Source organism: Cyrtonyx montezumae, unplaced genomic scaffold (assembly GCF_038088225.1).
Source record: "Cyrtonyx montezumae isolate F1298 unplaced genomic scaffold, pur_monq_1.0 scaffold_3, whole genome shotgun sequence".
Classification (NCBI taxonomy): domain Eukaryota; kingdom Metazoa; phylum Chordata; class Aves; order Galliformes; family Odontophoridae; genus Cyrtonyx; species Cyrtonyx montezumae.
The window spans coordinates 155,769,222-155,789,959 of NW_027072034.1; the positions used below are offsets into that span (position 1 = coordinate 155,769,222).

Here is a 20,738-nt window from a genome sequence, read left to right on the forward strand (position 1 = left end):
AAAAATTAGCATCGCAAAACAAAATTATTCTAGTGAACAGAGTAACCGTGAGCTATTCCTTGCAACTATCTGCTGGTAATCAAGATTATTTGCCTGAATCCTTCAACAAAGCTCAGAAGTTGGCATAGATAACAATGAGTATACTCTTCAAGCTCTTTTCTTCCAAGATACCATGATGTACATTTGTTATGCAACTGAAAAGAGATGCCAAACAGAGTTTATTGGACCATATTTCCATCTCACTGCTGTGAGCACTGTGAGTTCCCGAAGGCTTTGGCATCATAAGGGCAGTGTTTTCCTAAGACAGTGACTATTTCTCATTCACCCCCCTGCGTCTGGGAGGGAAACACATCCGGACTGGTGCTGGGAGAACAAACATTGTTTGTGGCAGAGGGAACTAACATCTTGAAAATGGTAACATGAATTAAAACTCGTTCAGTATCAGAACTCAATTACTGAGATTTAACTGTACAGTTTTCCTTGATCTAGCGAAGCAGCTTTTCACCCTGTGCTTTTTCAGCCAAGCTCCCTACACTGCAGATCTCCCTTAGCACTTCTCATTTCAGCTTTGCAATACCAACACTTTGCCTTCTCTCATGGCACGGTGGTTTTGTGAAGCTGATAAACATCTGCCTGAAAACCTGGTTGGCACAGCTGAACTCATTTTCAAGTGCGAACATGGGTGTGTAGAAAGCAATTCGAGTTTAACAAGCCATGATGCATGAGGGCATGACAGAATATCAATCGTGATGGTGACCGAAATAAATCCGAGTGGCAGGGAGGATACAGCTCTGCTGAGACTACTGGTGTGTGACCTACCTGCACTAAGATCTTCACCCTCCAGCAGGAGAGAGCAGCACACTAACTCTACAGCTACGCTGGCTGGCAGACAACACTGCTCTGCCTGGTATGTTGGTGACATGGCTTAAAAGCTCAGCCTCTGATTACTGTCATAGTGCTATTTATGATAGAATAAAACTACCCTACCAGCCTTACTTACACTGCTCAACTTCATAATCATCTTCTCTATGCTCGTAGTATATCCAGTGCCTAGTGAATAAAAATAATAATGCAGTGGACTTTCTACAGATCTCAGGTGAGATTCATTTCTTTGTTGGGGGATTCCAAAGAGTAAATTAATTCTTTTGGGACTCAAGACATCTCGTGCACAGATCTCGTTATTTTAGCAGTTACTTAGCACCTTTCCCAGTTGTGTCTTCCATCACCCTTTCTTTCTGCTAGTTGCAAAGTGAAATAACTAAAAATCTGAACTATTTGTTTTCCCTCAGTGTGGGGTCTAGCAGATAATGACAGTGCTCGACTCCATCAGTTAACATTTACTACTGAGCCACGGGAACCAACCTCAGACCTTTTTCCTGGTCTTCCCCAAGGCAAAAGCCATGATCCTGATGCTACTGTTGCCTGAAGCAACTGCTGTATGCCAGCCCCAAAAGTTTTGGGACTGCAGTCTGATCGTGTACAAATGCAAATACAGAATTATCTTGAGGCTTCCTATTTATTGTCACAATATCCTCTCAACAAGCCTTTCAGACATGGCATAGTACATGTTTTCATGCAGTGCTGTGAAATATACAGTAATCCATGCAACTTCCCCTGCTGAAATGTTTTCTGAACATTAAGGTTTTCTGATCAAGCTGGTCTGCACACAAAACCCTCTGCTTTTCAAAACTAGGCACAAATTGTTGCATGAAATACTGAGGATTCTAGAGCCTGCAGGAAACAAGTAAATCCAGAAAGGAAAAAAAAACCACACATATATACCTACATTTCCATGCAAGATAGATCCAATTATTTTTTCTGTGCCTTTGGAAAATGTAATAAAATGCATAAACTGTGCTTTCTATGTTTCTTTTATTTATTTCTACAGAAACAGAAGGGGTGACGTTCCTCACAGCTCCACACATGAAATTACTTGACTCCTCATGCCACTACATGACAGTGGCTCGTGCCACAGCTGCTTTCACCACTGTAGATGGGACTATGCCCTGTTTTACTCTGCCCCACACGATGCAGAGTTTGAGGAAAGGTTCACAGCCTGAGAATAATTTCAGGTCCCCATACCATAGATTTAATACGCAGCCTGCAACATCAATATACATTTATTTTTCTTTTCAATATGTTTCCAGAGAGCCTTTCCAAAAGGCACTTTTTACACCCAGAAAGGGTCACCAGTTATCGAAGCCTGTGCTGCACTCCATTTCCAAGGTTCAGGTCAGTCACTTGACCACTCTTGATGGTGATGAGTAACACCTCTCCCCTGGTTTTTGCTTTGCGATGGAGGCACAAGCTTTACAAGCTCTTTTAACAAACTTTTGTCTAGGTAAAGCTCTCAGGTTCAAGCTAACCTCTTTGTTTCTGAGTTTCAGCAGACCTATGTTCTGCACTGTGTTATAAAAAAAACACAGGAATTGAGGAGATGATAGTGCTACGGTGTGGGCCAGTTCCCATGACCTTGTATGTCTTCAACCAGTCATTTATAGTCCTCTTTTTTTTTTTTTTTTTGGCCTTATGGTACACAGCTGAAATGGGGTCAGGGAAGGATCTTTGATTTTGTGAGAGCAGAAAACGAAGGGTGTTTTCTCAGGATGCAAAGGAACCTTTCCAGCTGACAAACAGTGCGATAACACAAGTTAATATGTTGGCACCAAGACCTTCCTGACACTGGAAATAAAAGGTGATAATTTCAGTCACTGTGAAAAGTTCACGCGGATACCTTCATCACGTGGGACGTATTACGGCGTAACCTCTAGCTGCAGACAGCGGCTGTGCCTACCCTGACTGTGACACAGAGCTCCCAATTAGCACTTAAGGAAAGAGACTTTACAGACTGCACACTCACCTCTGCTCAGCCCATCAGGTCCCCGAAGGATTCGGCATTCTTCTATCTGGCCGAACGGAGAAAACATCACCCTGATATCATTCTCATTACACTTCTTCGAAACCATTCCTATGAACAATTTTCTGTCTTCCACAGCTAGAAGATAAAAATAATGAATGAGCAAAGGCCATTTCATCTTTTTCCTGTGATCAATGCTTCATTACCACATCAAACCGAGCTCCAGTCATGTGAGTCTGGCTCTGTAACTGAAGACAAGTCCTAAGGCAAACACTTTATACTTACAATCTCCCTTCCCCCCTTCCTAATCCCCACCCAAAATCTCTCGTTTTTCTTTATGTCTCTGTCTTTTTTTTAGTGGTGGTCGCTGTTTATATAGCAGATTAATTGGCTGCCTTAGTCATTCTGCATATGTCTCCTCATCACACTTCTAAGAGAAAAGCACCCTCTGTTAGAAAGAGTAAAAATATCTTTGCATAGATTTTTATTCAGATAAATTCCCTCACCTTCCTCACGTATGAAAAAAAAATCATGACAGAGGTGAGGGTAAAGAGGGGATTGTGCTCGTAATGATATGAGCTAATGAAAAATAATCCTGAGAAATGTTTTGAGAGAGAGGCTCCTATCTTTGCTTTCAATTTCATCCAACTTAATGCGTGGCACTGGAAAGGCAGACGTGTAACCACTGCTCTGGAAAAGGAAAGCATTAAATTTTCCTGCTTTCTTCAGAGTGACACAGTCCTGTCCCCTCCAAGGGTACACAAGGCACACTGTAGAACTGCAGTTCATCATGGGGGCTGCATAGTGCTTTCCAGGAAGCAAACCCTTTGATCTGCAATGATGCTGAGTTTGCAAGAAAAAAACAACAACAATAAAAAAACAAATAACAAAGTACTTGAAGAAGGTGCTTTACTCGAATAGAAGAATATTTTCTGCCTGTACTGTCACCAAAACCAGCACAAGCTAGACTGTAGCAGCAGGACTCACCAGTCCTGTTAATAAAACCCAAATTTACAGGTCTAAAGCTGCAGACTCTTGTCAAAAATGAAATAGGTCATCAAAACTTAATGCACCCTGGAAAGACTTAAAATGTTAACACCCCATCCCATCTATATTAAACCCCAAATCTAAGTGCTTATTATACAGTATATACTCCAGTGCTTTCTTCTTCTCTTGAAATGGCATGTAAATCCAATTCACTGTTAATGAACAGACTGTCAGAGTTTGCAGGGATGCAAAGAAAGAAGGAAAGCTTTACTCCAGAGAGTCTGCAGTGCACTTACTTATTTCTATTATTGTGCAAATTATTTTTGTAACGAAGTATTTTCATTTCTGGGCCTACAAAAAAAAAAAAAAAGAAGAATCTTTCCCCGCTCCCCAACCCATTCTCCTTGTATTAGTACGAGTCTGTCAAATGGAAAAAATTGCAGCTGAGGAAGAAGAAACTGCATCTATTTTCATAGGAATTTATTCGTGTTATACTTCAACACTTTTAAGTGCATTTAATAATTCCAACAATAAAAAGAAGAGGTTCATGTTTATTGATCACAAGAGAGGTATTTGAAGTAATTTTTCCTTAGAATTGCTGAATTTAAAAAGTATTTGTAGCTTTTATACAAGCAAGCACTGAGACTGTGCATTTTTCAGAATCTGAAAGACCAGTCCCTACAATCTCAGCTTCTCACTCAAGAATCCTGCAAGAAAATTGGTGTGAATTTAGTACCCAGGAGAAGTTTTTTTCTCAGCAGATTCATCAGGTCTTAACGTTTTCATTCACACTTTACTTTGGGGTTCCACTGTCAGGTTAACCTCTCAGGAAGGGCTAACAAATGATGAATGCACAGGATGAACCAGGTGCACACAGACCAGCAGCTGAATCATGAGATTACAAATAAGACATGTAGGTTGGGATCCATATGTATCTATACCTGTCTTTCAGTGAAACTTCTCACATGATTCATAATTTCATAATTAGCATTGGTAGTGCAAATAATTATGTTGAGGATGATGGAACTGAATTGGTTTGCTTGCAGCCACAGAGAGAGTCTCAGCACTTGCTGGTGAGAGGATGCTTCTAAGTTGGCTGCTTAAAATTCCTATATTCACTTGACTAATCTTTTTAAGGAAGGTCATTGGACAGCCTGTTCCCTTGACAACAGCCACACAGTATGGCCAGGGCACTGGAAAAGGTGTGAGAAAAGGGATTCAGTTGGGCTGAAAGGGATTTGTAACCATTTCTCATATCACAAACTGAGGTTGGGCTTTGGGAAGCCCAGACACAAGCACTTCCCTCTGTTCTGCATTTTGGATCCCTCAACTTCTGCTTGGGTGTCTCCTAGTATGCACACCATTAAAAATTGAGTAGATTTTAGACTTGAAGTCCAATACAGGTCTACTCAAAGAGCGACTGGACCCCAGTGTTCTCTTAAAAGTATATTCTGGCAGAGCTGGAGAAATGTCTGCAATGAGGTCCCAAAGTAAGGAGCTGAGCTTGGGTGCAAAGACAAATAATCAAATTAAAGAAATTCACAGAGACTGAAAAAATGAGAGATTTTGACCCTGACTTACAAGCAAGTAGAAGCTGTCTGGGTGCCAAGGAGCCCATTTTGCTTCTCCATCTCCAAAGCAAATGGGAAGGCTGTATTTTAATTTTCCAAAGAGTAACAGACATCTAACTCCCCACCAGCCTCCTTCAGTATCACTAGTAAACCCGTAAATACACCACTGAACTAAGATGATTTGCAGGTTTTCAGCTTCAGGGTGATTTTACACTAAATTAAACATCCAACTCCCGTGTACTGTACATCTCAAAAATGCAGATTTCAGAAAGAATGCTCAGAGTACAGAAAACATATTGATATGATGACGTGCCCTGCTTTTGGTGCTATTAGTCAGTGCTGATCAGCACTGAAGCTTAAGAAAATTGCTATTCTGTTTTGGCCAGGGGCCCAGCATAAAAAACACTTAAAGGGACAACTGTCGGCATCAAAATGACATGTTTTCACTCTATCTCATAGAACATCTGACATTACTGGGCTGACATACTTTTAAGCTATGTATTCTCACATGGAGAAAGGAATGCTTTTTTACCTAGATATGACTGGCTGTCAGGATTTGTATCTGCATCTTTCTTCTTTCTTCCTAACAGGAATACTTCCCTGTCTGGCAAGTGTGATGTGAGAATAAAACAGAAAATGGATCGCAAGAAGAATGGGTCAAGTGTATTCTGAGCATGTTGCCTTGCCTGTGCACACTATGTTGCACCCATAGGCTGTACAGTGAAGTCAAGTCAATGCAACCCAACAAAGCACGGAGATTAGGAAGGTGCTACCCACTGCTGCCTGGAGAAGAGTTTCTGAAGCTATTTGCCCTATTTTTACTCAACTAAAATTAAAGTTGCTAGTCCTAGTCTCAGCTAAAATGTGATCTATTGATACCAATGTCAAGAGATCAGCTCCTCCAAAGTCTCCTCTCACAGCAAGGCTAGATGGCTTTTTTTGATGGGAGCATATCCCCTGCCATAGACAACAGATGGGGTTGTAACCTTTCAGCTGACTCCAGACCCTAACATATACGTGTCCTCAGCAGTGGCCTCAGGGAAAGAAGGAATACTTCCAAACTATGAATGGTTTCAGTAATTCAAAATCTTGAAAATAAATGCAAATTTTTGTTGCAAGCATTTGATATCACCATTTTTTTAATCTTCTCAGAAACCTATTTGTACCTTCAGGCTGTTTCACACCACTCTGGTGATGTGAAGTAGATCTCACTGGCCATAAGCAGAGAGTAGGATGAGATGGCTGAGTGGTCTGTATTGATGGAGTAGAAACAGTAAGAAGGTGACAGTGAACAAGGCCTGAAGTTCCAGTTACACAAAGGTGTGAAACTGTAGAGCATTCTGAGCAAATAATTACGGGATTCACCTCTGATTCATCCAGACACACAATGAATGCAGGTCAGCTATGCTGCCTGAGCAGTTAGTGTGACATTAACAGTGCTATATTTGGGGTGGGATTCTTCTGCAGGCTTTGAGGTGAGATTCTGAATAAAGGAATCCTGCGTGATTTTTCTGAATCTAGATGAATTCCTTTCTTAACTCCATTAAGACTAGCTCTGTGGTGACTAGCAATATTCTTGCTAATATGCTTGAAGAGAGCTATGGTAGCCATCAGAAGCTGGCAGAAATAAAGCCTGCTTCTGCTCACTGGGGCTACTCTCAAACCAGAGCTTCCTGTCTTCTGACAGCACTGCATTCAACTTGCAGAATAATAGCAGCTTTACTCAATTTGCTCCATTAATAAGCATTTTCCATGAGTTCACCACTCTCCATTTCAACTGTCAGCAGCTCAGTGTCTGGATGGAGATCAGTGATGAGTAGTATCCTACAGGGGTCAGTGCTGGGACTGATATTCTTTAATATCTTCATCAGCTGACAGTGGGGTCAAGTGCACCCTCATCAAGTTTGCTGATGACACCAAGCTGTGGGGAGCAGTCAATACACCAGAGGGACAGAATACCATTCTGAGAGACCTAGACAGGCTTGAGCAGTGGGCCTTGGTGTACCTCATGAAGTTCAACAAATCAAATGAGAGAGCTTATACCTGGGTCGTGGCAATCCTCACTACCAATACAAGCCGGGGGATGAAAGGATTGAGTGCAGCCCTGCTGAGAAAGACCTGGGGGTACTGATGGATGGGAAGTTGGACATGAGCCAGCAGTGAGCTCTCACAGTTGAGAAAGACAATGGTACCCTGGGCTGCATCAGAAGTGTGGCCAGCAGGTTGAGGGAGGTGATCCTGCCCCTCTACTCTGTGCTGCTGAGACCTCATCTGGATCACTGCATCCAGAGGTGGAGTCATCAGTACAGGAGAGACATGGATATGTTGGAGCGTGTCCAGAAGAGGGCCTGAAAAATGATCCAAGGGCTGGAACACCTCTCCTATGAGGACAGGCTAAAAGAGCTGGGGCTGTTCAGACTGTGGACGAGAAAGCTCCAAGGTGACCCGATAGCAGACTTTCAATATGTACAAGGGAGCTACAGGAAAGAAAGGGACAAACTCTTTAGCAGGGTCTGCGGTGATAGAACAAGGGGAAATGACTTCAAGCTTAAAGAGAGTAGATTTAGGTTGGATATAAAGGAAGTCTTTTATAGTGAGGATGGTGAGACACTGGAACAGGTTGCCCCCAGATGTGGTTGATGCCCTGTCCCTGCTGACTTTCAAGGGAAGGCTGGATCAGGCCCTGGGCAACCTGATTTAGCTCTCCATGTCCCTGTTCATTGCAAAGAAGTTGGACTAGATGACCTTTAAAGGTCCCTTCAAACTTTGGATTCTATGATTCTATGATTTCACAGTTTGCAGCCTATATTAGATCAGTAGTGCTAACTCAGGAGAATAAAGGAACAGGGATTATTTCCTGTATTAAACAAAAGAATTAAATCCTTTAATAATAATAGGAAATCTCTCCCAAGACTTTTCTTCCATCTTAAACTCCAAAAATTCTGTCCTGAAAAGTCGGTTATATACCTCATGCAGCAGGTGGTATACCCATCCATGACAGGGGGTTGGAACTAGACGATCTTTAATATCCCTTCCAACCCAATGCATTCTATGATTCTATTCTATGGTTGTACCATCCCCTTATTACACATTGCCTTCTCTTTTGAGCAAGTAATGAAATAGTTAATTATATGCAAATGCTTATATATATATATATATTTCATCCAAAAGGGAAGAGGGAAAAACAGACTTTTTATTCCTACTTGTAAGCCTGTGAAAAACCCTTGTGCACAATCTGTCAAAGTCACACCTGGATCTGGAGCTGCCTGCATTAATTATCAACTTTTCTGTATGTTAGTGCTAACATATGGCATTTAATTACTCCCTCCAAATTGGCAAAGTTGTGCCATGTAGAATTTCAAAATTATTTCTTCAAGTTTTCACTAATAAATAAAAATACATTATAAGATCACACAGCTAGCTCACTGTCTTTCTTTTCCTTTTTTTTTTTAATTGGTAAATTTTGTAATTTTTCTCTTAAGTGTTTAAGCGTTGATACATTTGAGACTATTCTGTCCTCAGGATATGTGCCCGATAGCATTAACAGTACTGAATTGCCAATCCAAGAGACATTTAAGCATTTGCTAACTAGTAGCACGTGAATGGCCACTGACATCTAAGAGCCAAGCATGTGTGTATGTGTTTTTCTAAATCAGAGTGCAGATATTATTTTCCTTTTGAAAAATAAAAAATGTCCTTGAGCAGCCAAGTACTGTGAATGACTAACAGTTAAGATGAATCAAGCAATGTTGGAGTCTATAGAATCTTGAAGCTGTCTTTTTCTGGTAGCTATTCCTCAACTGAAACTTTGTAGATGGGTCAAGCTATGTAAAGGTGGTCAGACTAGATGTAATGGGTTACAAGCACAGGACACACTATAAATTTATCATCTGAAAATCTTTCAGGGGTGTTACATTTCTCAACAAGGAAAGCCTTTTCAGAATCCTCCGGGGTAGATAAACTAATTAGATCTAAAGGCAAGTCCATCAACTCTACCTGCTAAAAGCTCAGTGGAACAATTAAGCTTTACTTTATCTGCATGAACAAAGATGACTCGGATACATGAGCTTCCATCCTCCATGTTCACTCCTGAATGCAAGGAAGGAACAGAGATGACTGGATGGATCTATCAGTCTCCTAAATCCTACCTAGAAGAAAATAGATCTTCAGGTTGCTAATGAAGTCTTAACACTGAGAAAAAACTCAAGCACTTGGTCAAACATACAGAAGATGCTTGTTTTATATTCTTCTCCCAGTTTCCATAAAGTAAACTTGTCCTTTTGTGCTAAGGTATGGGTTAATAAATTGATCTAATAAAAACAGGAACAGTGACGAGGAATGAGGAGGCACTTCTTCTTAGCACTCCTGGCCTCAGATGCTCATTGCAATCTTTTTGCAAGAGATTCAGGATGTGCAGGAGGCATCTTATCACCCAGAAAATTCTTCCCTGTGAAAACCTCTGTAAGCTGAATGATGGGCATCTCATTATTGCCTGTGGAAGCTGAATGGATCTATCTATTCACCCAGAAATGTGTGTATCTCAGAAGTGCAATGAGTTTTCAACCTCTCTCTTCCACAAAGTTATTTGGAGAAAACAATTCATTTAACCTCTTTGAAACATGACAAACACTAATTTACCTATAAAATGCAGTGGGATCCCCCATTATGCAGAAGTCAAATTGTTTCAAGTATTCCTAAAAGCTTCAAACAGTATGGATCGTGAAAACCAAGATATCTTGGCATATCTCCTCCCCTTTGAACTTACCGCTCTTGTTGAAGATTTGTGCTGCTAATCACTTTGCTATTGGCAGATAATATATCTCAGATGGATAGCCTGGAGCATATGAGAAACATGTGCCAAACAGGCCTCCACATCCTCCAAGCTTGCAAACTCTCACCTCCTCCATGGATCCCACTCCTACGCCCTGTCCTTTTGAGAAGCTGTGCTTCTGTTCCCATCATCATGGTGTTAGTTTGCCTTCTGTTTCCCCAGTCAATAAAAGAGTTCATCTCCTGCTGAAAACCAGCAGCTTCCTACCAGAAGCATATATGCTCTCCCATAGTCTAAATTTAAAAAAAGTATTTAATTTGACAGTGATGTTTGGCTTTCATTTGCGGATGTGTTCTTAAAATAGAAAGAAGGCCACGAAAAGAAAACAAAATTCCTAACCCTCACAATTTTCATACTATAGATAGGGATAGGTGCAAGACAATACTCTGAAGATTAATAACATTCCCACAGTGCAGGCTGGAGTACCACGAAGATAACCCAAGTCTAACAGCAGTAGAGAGGGGCTAATTTACCCTGCTTTGTAAGCACTGCAGAGCAGGACAGGACTTGCACAATTCCCCACAGTGCCTTGTCAATATGTTCAATCTTCTTTAGGAAGATTGAGCTAGTAATTCCTTTGGAGTTTACTTTGACCCATTCACACTTACATTTCTAATCTGCCAAGGTACTTGAGGTGAAATCTGTTCTTGAAAGAATCCATAGAGGTTATAAGAATCGTGGTGTCCCTGTACCTAAAGGAAAAGTTTGCCCACTGCAAGTGCAACAAATATCAGGGAATTACATTTTGATTCCAACAGCAAACATCTCACTTGATAGAGCGAGGCCTGAAAAGTTTGATCCTCCTGTCCATGCAGATGTCTTTGCCTCTTTTCTGAGCATTCAAAGAAAGCAACTAATTGCTGCTAAAACTATTTATGGACCCAAGAGAACAATACTCCCTTGAAAAGAGATGATGGCTCCATCTGCCATGTTTGTGGCCAGTTTTGTTTTGAAAGGTGTCATATAGGACCCCTAGCATTGTATGAAGTTTTAATTCCTTTCCAAACTTTGTAATCCTTAGAGAAGTCTGAAAATGGGATGCACTACAATTAGTACAAAAGAAGCTTTAAAAAAGCCTTGCAGAGAGATTTAGAGCCCAATCATAATTTACATTTGCAGGTATGTAGATCTCTAAGAGCACGGCTTCTGCCCTGATTACTAATTAATGAGGTGCAAAGATGCCTGTTGGAGGAACCAGCTCTGATTATGTGGGCCTTATGGGAAAAAGAAGCTCTTGCAATCTAAGAAGGCAGATGATATCTTTAACATACATTTTAGAAAATTACAGGAACGAATCAAGGGGCAAAATATACACATGTATATATTTTTAAAGAATCACACACAGTCAGGCTGCGTTACCATCCGATTATCTTATTTCCTTGAATACAAACCTAGCATATTTAATAGATTTAGTATGCTGTCTATTTTGCATGTCATATACATCCACTTAGGCAGTAACCCAGTATTCTGAATGGATATTACTGTCATTATAGCATTCATTCTACAATCGTTGTGAGGAATAAGTATACAGAGATGCAAGGTGAGTTTCCCAGTTCAGAACTAAGCATATCATTAAAACCTAAATTTGGTTCATATTCAGAACAGCATCATTCTATAAAAAGTAGGCTTAGGCAAACATTTAAGGTCCATTAGTTGCTTATATTGTTTAATAAAATGGGAATGGTTTTTGTTCTTTTTTCTTTTTCCTTTTCACTATTAAAATTTCATCTCCATCTCACCGATATCAGGTACTTTTGGATCACTTCACTGCCAGGAGAACACAAGTGAAAGAAGTCTGTAGCATGGTAGGCCACAACATACAGCAGATACAAATAGAGACTGTTTTTCAGAACATTTCCTTCCTTCTTTAAAGCGGAAGATTAATGGGAGTTGAAAACAGATTTTTTCTGATCTGTCAGATGTAGCCTCATATAATTTTCAACATACAAGGAGTAAAGCAAAAACTCTCACATTATGTTTTCTTTAGTGAAAAGAGAGACACAATTATGTAAAAATAAATTAAGCACATACCATTGGACTTTTCACTATCTGCGGGTTTCATCTGAATAGGATGATGCATCTAAAAACAAAAATGAAAAAGAGTAAGGCAGGTTGGATAGTCATAAAAATCAAGAATCATGGTTTTAATGAGGGGCTAAAAGGATACATGGTCAATATTAAGCACATTACAATGGTATAAATTCAAAATAACACCATATAATAGGCCTTTAAGAAAAAAAAATGGTAAAGGAGCATTTTATAATGAGGAAGATTAAAAAAAATAGATCATTGGGCCCACAGGACTCATATAAAACTTTAATTTGTTGTATCTAGTTTCAGAAGACCTCTAAAGTTACAGTCCTCATTAGTTTATGGCACGCTTGGTTTCTGTTTTACCAACTTTTTTCTTAAGCTCAGCCACTGCTGAGGCTGAGATGCAATTTTCAAGTAACTGAAGAGCTAGCAAGTATTCCAAACGTACTCTGAGGAGTTTAGCTTGACAAATGAACTCTGCATGTAATTAAAAAAACACGTGCTGATTCTTTCAGGACTGAAGAGAAAGGCTTGTATCTCTTATAATAGCTTCCTATTACTGTGTAGTATCTTTCTCTCTCTTTTTATTTTTATTTTTTAGAGTACATTATACATTCACTGACAAAGCTTCCATCACAACACAGTACAATTTTGACTAAAAAAAAAACCAACATAGAAAATCCTAACACTTCTTTCTTTTCAATCTTTTCCTCCGTCTCCTTCATACTGTAAATGAAATCAGTTCCCTTGCATAGTGTGCTATGTTGTACATCTCATATGACATCCTATCTTCACACACTTGACATGCTGTTTCTTTTGCTCTCATTGCTAACTTAGGCTTCCCCCTACCTTCAACTCCAAGAGTCTTTCCACCAATAGTGTTTTCTGTTATTTCAGTGACACTGATGCCACAACAGAGCCCTGATTAGAGGGCTACTGAACACTGGTTATAGCCATGTGTCCAGTGTGATGGATTCAGGGAAAATTTGTTATAGTTTCTCAAATGCCTTCAGAATGGATCCTGCATTGTGTTTCAACATGGGAAATGGTCAGGCTTGGAAAAAACCCAACTCTTACTTTCTCCCACAGGGCTCTACTGAATTGCTAGTCTTTGACTGCACAAAACTTAAGTCAGTAGTGGGGCTGCTGTTTTTTCTCTCTTCAGCAATTCTCCATTCTCAATTCTCCTAAGCACGTAAAAAATCTATGCTCCTTCTGCTTTTTTAAGATCCATCAGTGAAGTAAAGCTGAGCATTGCCTGAAAATGTCAGTGGCAATTTGGTATTTTTTATAAAAGGCTATGATGACAAACTTGATGTTGGAAAACAAAAATAGCTAAGCATGAGCATCCACGCACTAATATCAAATGCACTTTCAAAGCACAAAAGAAAACCACATCCTTATAGCTTTTGGTGGAGTCACTTAACCTCCAGGGACACAGTTGCCAGATTCTCTAGTAAACATAAAATATTACTGTGAATATCTCTGTAAGATGTATTCAAAATCCATAATGCTCTCTGGCCCTACAAATCAACTGCTTGCGAAACTCCTTACTGTGCCCTAAGGAAAAGGCAAAACCACGAGGTTGATGTAGTCACCAGGATGCATAAATTTGCTTCAATTTTAACAGTTCTGCTCTCCTTGAATCATTTGTTTCCCAAATGGACTTAAATAGCCCTGCACTTGTCTGCCACCAGTCTTATTTGATTTAATGTACAGAAAAAAGGGAACTTAGATTGTACTCTAGCTTTAACTAGTGCCTAACATTTATACTGGCATCAGCAACATGCTGAGCACTGCAGGAGACCTTAAATTCATGGAATGTGATGCACTACGTCCACTGAGGCTGAAAGACAAAAAAGTGCCACTTGCTCCAGTGAGGCCACTGTAGGTACGTTCCTGCAGAGCCATGGAAAGTTGAAGAAATCAAGGAAAAAAAAATGGAGTTGTTCAGATGCATGTAAGAAGATGCAATTAAGAGCAGCCAATAAATTTAAAATGAGGTAGACAGATATGCCTCCTGATACTAGAGGCCCAGAAGGATGTAGGATAATTTCCACTGACTACTAGAAACATAACTTCTTAGTTCATTGTAAATTTGGGAATATACAAGTTGTAGAAAAAAATCCACCAAAATCCAGGCCTTAGAGAGGCAGAGAAATCTATCTCTTTGCCTACCTGCATTTCATGCCCCTAAGTAGATGTACTTTGAATAAAGGCAATTTTAACAATGCTAAAATCTTTTGCTTTTCGAACCACCTGATCTTGGACCAAATTCATGTATACAGGTAATTTCTGCAGTACAGCAGTTACTATGCAAAGATCACTGTTACCTAGCAAACACAGTTACCACATCAGAAATTATCCTCTTCTGATTTGCAAAATTACTTCAAGTTCATTAAATCAGTAAGCTGTTATGTTTGCAAAGAAAGAAGAAGGATTTAACAAGATGTTTCAACTGGGTGTTGACTTGATTTCAGAGGTTCCTGCTGAAAACCCATGGTCCAAATTCTCATATCAGGAGGAATGCCACTGTGCCTAACAGAATTATATCAGTGCAAAACTAATAAAAGATTCAGATCAGGCCTGAAGGGTTTAAACTGCAGAATACCCATGGTAAAATGGATGCGATACACAAACATGGCTTCAGTAAAGAAGGTGGAAAAATATGTTACTGACAGTTTGATAACATGAGAGGGCTCGTGTTGAAGCTTGTTTAACCCTGACCATCACCAATTGATACATTAACAACCTTTAACACTAGATTCAATAAAACATGCCATTTATAACCTGAAATGGGTTTTACAGAGTCACTGGTTCGCATCTCATTATTGAACTCATTGCTGACCTCTAGAGACAAGTGCCGTGACAATACATATTATAAGCTCCCTACCCATAAAATATTTAAAGGTAGGTGTAGAGAAAAGAAAAAAAAAGAGAGAAAAGAAAAATGAAGAGAAAAGAAAGACAAAACTAAAGAAGAAAAAAGGAAAGGAAAGGAAGGGAAGGGAAGGGAAGGGAAGGGAAGGGAAGGGAAGGGAAGGGAAGGGAAGGGAAGGGAAGGGAAGGGAAGGGAAGGGAAGGGAAGGGAAGGGAAGGGAAGGGAAGGGAAGGGAAGGGAAGGGAAGGGAAGGGAAGGGAAGGGAAGGGAAGGGAAGGGAAGGGAAGGGAAGGGAAGGGAAGGGAAGGGAAGGGAAGGGAAGGGAAGGGAAGGGAAGGGAAGGGAAGGGAAGGGAAGGGAAGGGAAGGGAAGGGAAGGGAAGGGAAGAAAGGAAAAGAGAAGGAGAAGAGAGGAGAGGAGAGGAGAGGAGAGGAGAGGAGAGGAGAGGAGAGGAGAGGAGAGGAGAGGAGAGGAGAGGAGAGGAGAGGAGAGGAGAGGAGAGGAGAGGAGAGGAGAGGAGAGGAGAGGAGAGGAGAGGAGAGGAGAGGAGAGGAGAGGAGAGGAGAGGAGAGGAGAGGAGAGGAGAGGAGAGGAGAGGAGAGGAGAGGAGAGGAGAGGAGAGGAGAGGAGAGGAGAGGAGAGGAGAGGAGAGGAGAGGAGAGGAGAGGAGAGAAAAGAAAAGAAAAGAAAAGAAAAGAAAAGAAAAGAAAAGAAAAGAAAAGAAAAGAAAAGAAAAGAAAAGAAAAGAAAAGAAAAGAAAAGAAAAGAAAAGAAAAGAAAAGAAAAAAGTCACAAGGTGTGCAGTAAATAAGAAAATTAAAGGAGCAGAAACAGAAGGTGAAAGGATGCTATCCTATCACTCTACAATGAGCAAAAGAGAAAATAATCTGTGTATTTTATATCTTGCTTGTATAACTGTAGGCTATAAAATAATAAAATAGCTGTGCATCCTCTGGCCCTCCAAAAGATTATAGATGATATAAACCTGTTTCAAATTAGATGCCACCCACTAGAATCATGTCATCTACTGAAATGAAGGATTTCATGTCTTATCAGAAAGCTGTTATTGTAGCTATACATCACAAAGCTGTACACTTATGGATCTCAAGGTAAGTGGTTTCTCAGTGTGTCATGTTTTCATACAAAAAACAAAACAAAACAAAACAAAAAACCACAACAGGAAGTGGTTTTTTTTATTCCTGTGCTTGAAGGAAGCTTTGCTTATAAGAATATAATATGTGAGAGTGCATATTTATAATTAGCAAGTAGGAAAAAGTGAGAAAACTAACTGCAGCAAACTCTTTAATAGACATTAACATTACTCTGCACTCAGACCCTACAGTGAAAGAGAAAAGCAGAGTGCTCAGGCAAGTTCCTTCTGACAGTGGCCAGCCTCCCCAGCAAGCACTGTGCACAGGGCTATAACAACCCGACTAGAGAACAGGCTGTAAGGAACAATCCCTCCTTGGCAACGTGTTAGAGAGCTCTACTGGATGCGGTCATACAGCCAGGAACAGCACAGCCCAGCTTTCCTCAGCCCTGTTTCACAACAGAGTGGGCAGATGCATTGCCCTAGGCTGGCACTGCCTTGAGGTGACACCAGCAGTGAGAGGCTCCATGTTAGCCCTGCCATGGCCTGTAGTGGAGGTCATGCAAAGCCCAAGGCCACATATGTCACGACTGCTGCTTGGGCTCATTGCAAACAGGGATGTTGGTATGGTTCATGGGGTAATCAAAATGGGAAAGAAAAAGTTGAAAAACATGAAATTCAACAAAAAACCTAATCCACCCACTGGCAATGGTCAGTGTAGCAACTGGATCCATCCATGGGCTACAACTACAACTGAAGACTTTTTTTCTCCCTCTCTTCCTGAATACATATCACTGTATGTAAATGTAACTTCATCAGAGAAAAAATCACAACAGAGCAGACCAAAAACCACACAAAGGTATGGATCCTCTCCAGCTTTAGAGCCTCACCATCATCTTTTCAACAATAATAATGCTACCTATTTGCATTCTTGTCAAAATCATGTGACATCTGCATGGGAGAAAACAAACCAGCTAAGAGTCTATTTCTGGCAAAAATATTGCAAGGAAATTAGATTAACCTGGGTGGAATTCTATCTGGGAATTTGGAGTCTGTCGTGGTGATTAAGTCATCATTTCTGTCAGATTACTCTAATCGGCTGTCAAATATGATTCCACAACCCCATCTGTAACTTGGCATCCTCGTTATTCAGCCGATGTTACCTTCTGTATACAAAACAAACACCAAACAAGGAGGTGTGTGCAGCCTAGCATTTAGCAGAGTCATTAGCTGTGATTACTATTGTGTGCTTTCACGTTGCACAACAACATCAGCTTACAGTTCCTTTTATTTATTCAGGAGTTGTTGAGAATCAGGTGCAATCTCAAGCACCAAGCTCTTGGAGTGTGTTGGGAAGAATTCTGCCCAGGAAGAGCCATCACTGGCATGGACTGAGCTACCACCATCTTACTAGAGAATGCCTAAATATTATTTTCCAGTTGTCAGTATGCTTAGATGGACACCTGCTTTCCACTCATTTTATAAGGGGAAATGGGCACTCAGATGTTTTAGGTAGGCTAAAGGTTCCCTGTGAACAGCACTTTATGCGACACAGCTGAGGTTTGTCAAGGAAGTCAACACTTTTAAATGACCTGCAGTTGATGTAGTAAGAAGTATTTTGTTACATGTGTGAATATGGTTCTCTTACATTGGACGGTGGTGATCTGAAATCAGGAAACACCTTTAAGTGAAAGAAAAGGAACCAATGGGCTCAGTTTGCTGCAGCCACGTTGAGTCCGAAATTTGAGTATCCTCAGAAAATCTGGCCATGTAATTTGACTATGAAAAATCATTATTTTATGATCGATTGAAACAACACCTTCATGCGTGATTAGTGCACCTATTAGCAGATTTGATTCTCTGTTCCTGCCACAGCAGACTGCACAGGCCTCAGGTAGCTTACATCATTCCTGGTGCCTCAAAGGAAGAAAAGCTCTGGTCAAGAAAGGACTCTGGACAAACATAAACCTGCCTGTTCCTTTACCAGTGCCTTAGGAGTTCACTCAGATGCCATTACTTAAAAGTCCTTTGAACACCAAGGGAGCTTAGGGAGTGCGTGGGGAGTATGTCATCCATGATTCCACACTGGAGCTGTCTTATAATTCCTCTTGTTGTTTTTCTACAACCCCTTAAAGTGGCCTGCAGATTTCTGGAGCTGTTAGGACTCTTCAGATCTGTCCCTTCCCTCTCTTCTCTGCTATCTGCTATGGGCATATGTGTCTAGCAGTACCTAGCTCAGTTTTTCCCTTACCTGGCACCCTCACAGACCACAGACACAACACAAGCTCAACCTTCTCCCAGGCTGACAGTAAATTTGAAGTGCTTGGATGATTTCATCCAAATCATACAAACTGCAACAGGATTAAATGATGACAACTTGCATGCAACTTGTCATTTCTATCACTTTGGGACTTGATTCTTGCTATCATCAATCATTGCTGGAGCCAAAGGGGACTTTCTTCATATTTTACACATTTCAGAATTAAAGAATGATAGGAGAGACTGGGGGAGAGATGTCAGACCTTAATAGGACCCTAACATTCTTCTTGGGGGAATAATAATAGATATATGGACTTCTTGGAAACAGTAGGAAAATGAATGCTGAAGAAAATAGTAAGGATCAGTAGAGACAAGCTAAGAGCACAGGGAAAGTAAAGTGACTGAAGAGGCACCAGAATGTAAGAGGACTGGGAAACTGTGCTTTGCCTAACTCTAGACTGGGAATGAGTATAAAACCTTCTCTAGGCTGATCCACTTAGTGCATACAGTGGAATTAGACCAATAGTGCAAGGAAACTGAGAAGCCTAATCTCTACCGGACACTTTTCTGAACACCTTCACCAAGTTTGGAGGTTAGAAAGGAAACTATGAACCTACTAACAGACAGGGGAAAAGGGAAAATGGTTCACATCACCAGAGAATTAAATAATTTTCAGTGTCTTTGTCTTTCTGGATTACTATGTGCAGACACCCTGGCCTCCCAGCCCACCATTTTAGCTCTTAGCTCCCAAGTTTCTCAGAAGGGTTCTTTTGGAGGAATTCTTGAGCTTATTTTTCACATCACTTCAACAGAAACTTGTTTTGCTTCTTTAAAGCCTTGTGACTCACAAGTTTCCCAGAAGTGAAAGAGGTGTATTTTCCTATCACAGAGAACTGTTTAGAATGACTTCTCTAGGGTCAAACTAACTTGAATTACACAGTCAATATCTGCCTACAGCTTCAGGGGTTTCTCCAGGAACTGGGGACAGTCTCTTAGGCCAAATAAATTCTACTGAATAAAAGAGGCAAGGGACTGCTCTCTGGCTCTTAAGAGAAGTGGTGTGACACAGCTTGTATTTGCACAGCTATAACTCTCCTTCCTCTCAAAGTAGGATGCCCTTGCCCACAGTGCCTACAGGGAACAGTGCCCAGCCCACATTACTCTCCCAGACATGCCCACGCATTGGGTAGGAAACTGTTAACTGTCACTGAGACCAATGCAAAGATGGACTTCAGATTCCCAGTACCATTTTATATCATTTGCCTTAGTTTATTCATGTGCAGAAGGAGCTTAAATGTGCATGCATCACATACAGTCTAACAAACAAATGCAAAGCAGTAGATGTAAAAATCTGAGCAAAGGCGTAGCTCAAAGATTGTTTGCTGTCATTCTTCTATAAATTCCAATTTAAAGGATTTAAGTCTTGTTGGATATTTACATGATTTTAGTTGTAGAATTTGGTCTCCTAGACTATTGTCAGACATATATATGTGTGTGCATTTTAGAGAGAAGGAGAAGTAGAGGGAGGAAGTTTGGGATGAAGAGAAGCAGGACAAAATGAATATTGCTGTTGGGTGCCAAATATAGCTCATGAAGTAACACACAACATCATTATTTTCTGTTTAGAGCACAGAAACAAGCATATAGCCTGCTTCAAACAAGTTGTTCCTTTTCCAGGAGAACAGTGAAACTGCTGAAATTCAATAACTTTTGGAATTTTTCCAAGCCAGTCATTTGCAATCAACCACATTCCATTTTTCACATTCAAGTTAAACTGCATGTTAGCTCAAGAGAGTAAAAACCAATGCTGCACTTTAAAATAATAATATTCTAACAATTGTTTCCACAGTCACCTCTGCATCCTACTGCTGCTGCTCCTCCCTTAAGTTTACTAATTAGCCCGTAATGATGTCTTTTTAGAAAAATTTAACCACATACAGAAATGAATAAGTTGGCAGTCTTAGAAGTGACAACTTAACTTTGTAATGTACAGATAACTACTGTTGCACAGTTAGCAGTTCTAATCCATTTATTTAATTCCTTTATTTCTTGCCACTCACACAAATGGCAACAATTGCAGGACACATACAAGTCAAGTGGAGTGGAGATAAGGAAGGGGAGGTATGACAAAATTTCTCTCTTCAAAATCACATGCAAACCAGAGTGATTAACTATCTTTTCTTCAAACAAATGAGCCTTTACAGAACCTATTCAATCCTAAAAATAGA

The 20,738-nt window shown here is 40.4% G+C and overlaps 1 protein-coding gene across 10 annotated transcripts in view; it reads right to left on the reverse strand.

Annotated features, from left to right (window-relative positions):
* The window catches only part of CELF2 (CUGBP Elav-like family member 2), a 375,872-nt gene that overhangs the window by 67,718 nt on the left and 287,416 nt on the right, over nucleotides 1-20,738 (reverse strand). For all 10 annotated transcript variants that reach the window (XM_065743745.1, XM_065743742.1, XM_065743743.1 and 7 more), the window contains 2 exons: nucleotides 12,278-12,326; nucleotides 2,861-2,995 (listed from right to left, as the gene is read on the reverse strand). In XM_065743745.1, the coding sequence (XP_065599817.1) occupies nucleotides 2,861-2,995; nucleotides 12,278-12,326 (184 nt within the window). The remainder of the gene's footprint in view (nucleotides 1-2,860; nucleotides 2,996-12,277; nucleotides 12,327-20,738) is intronic.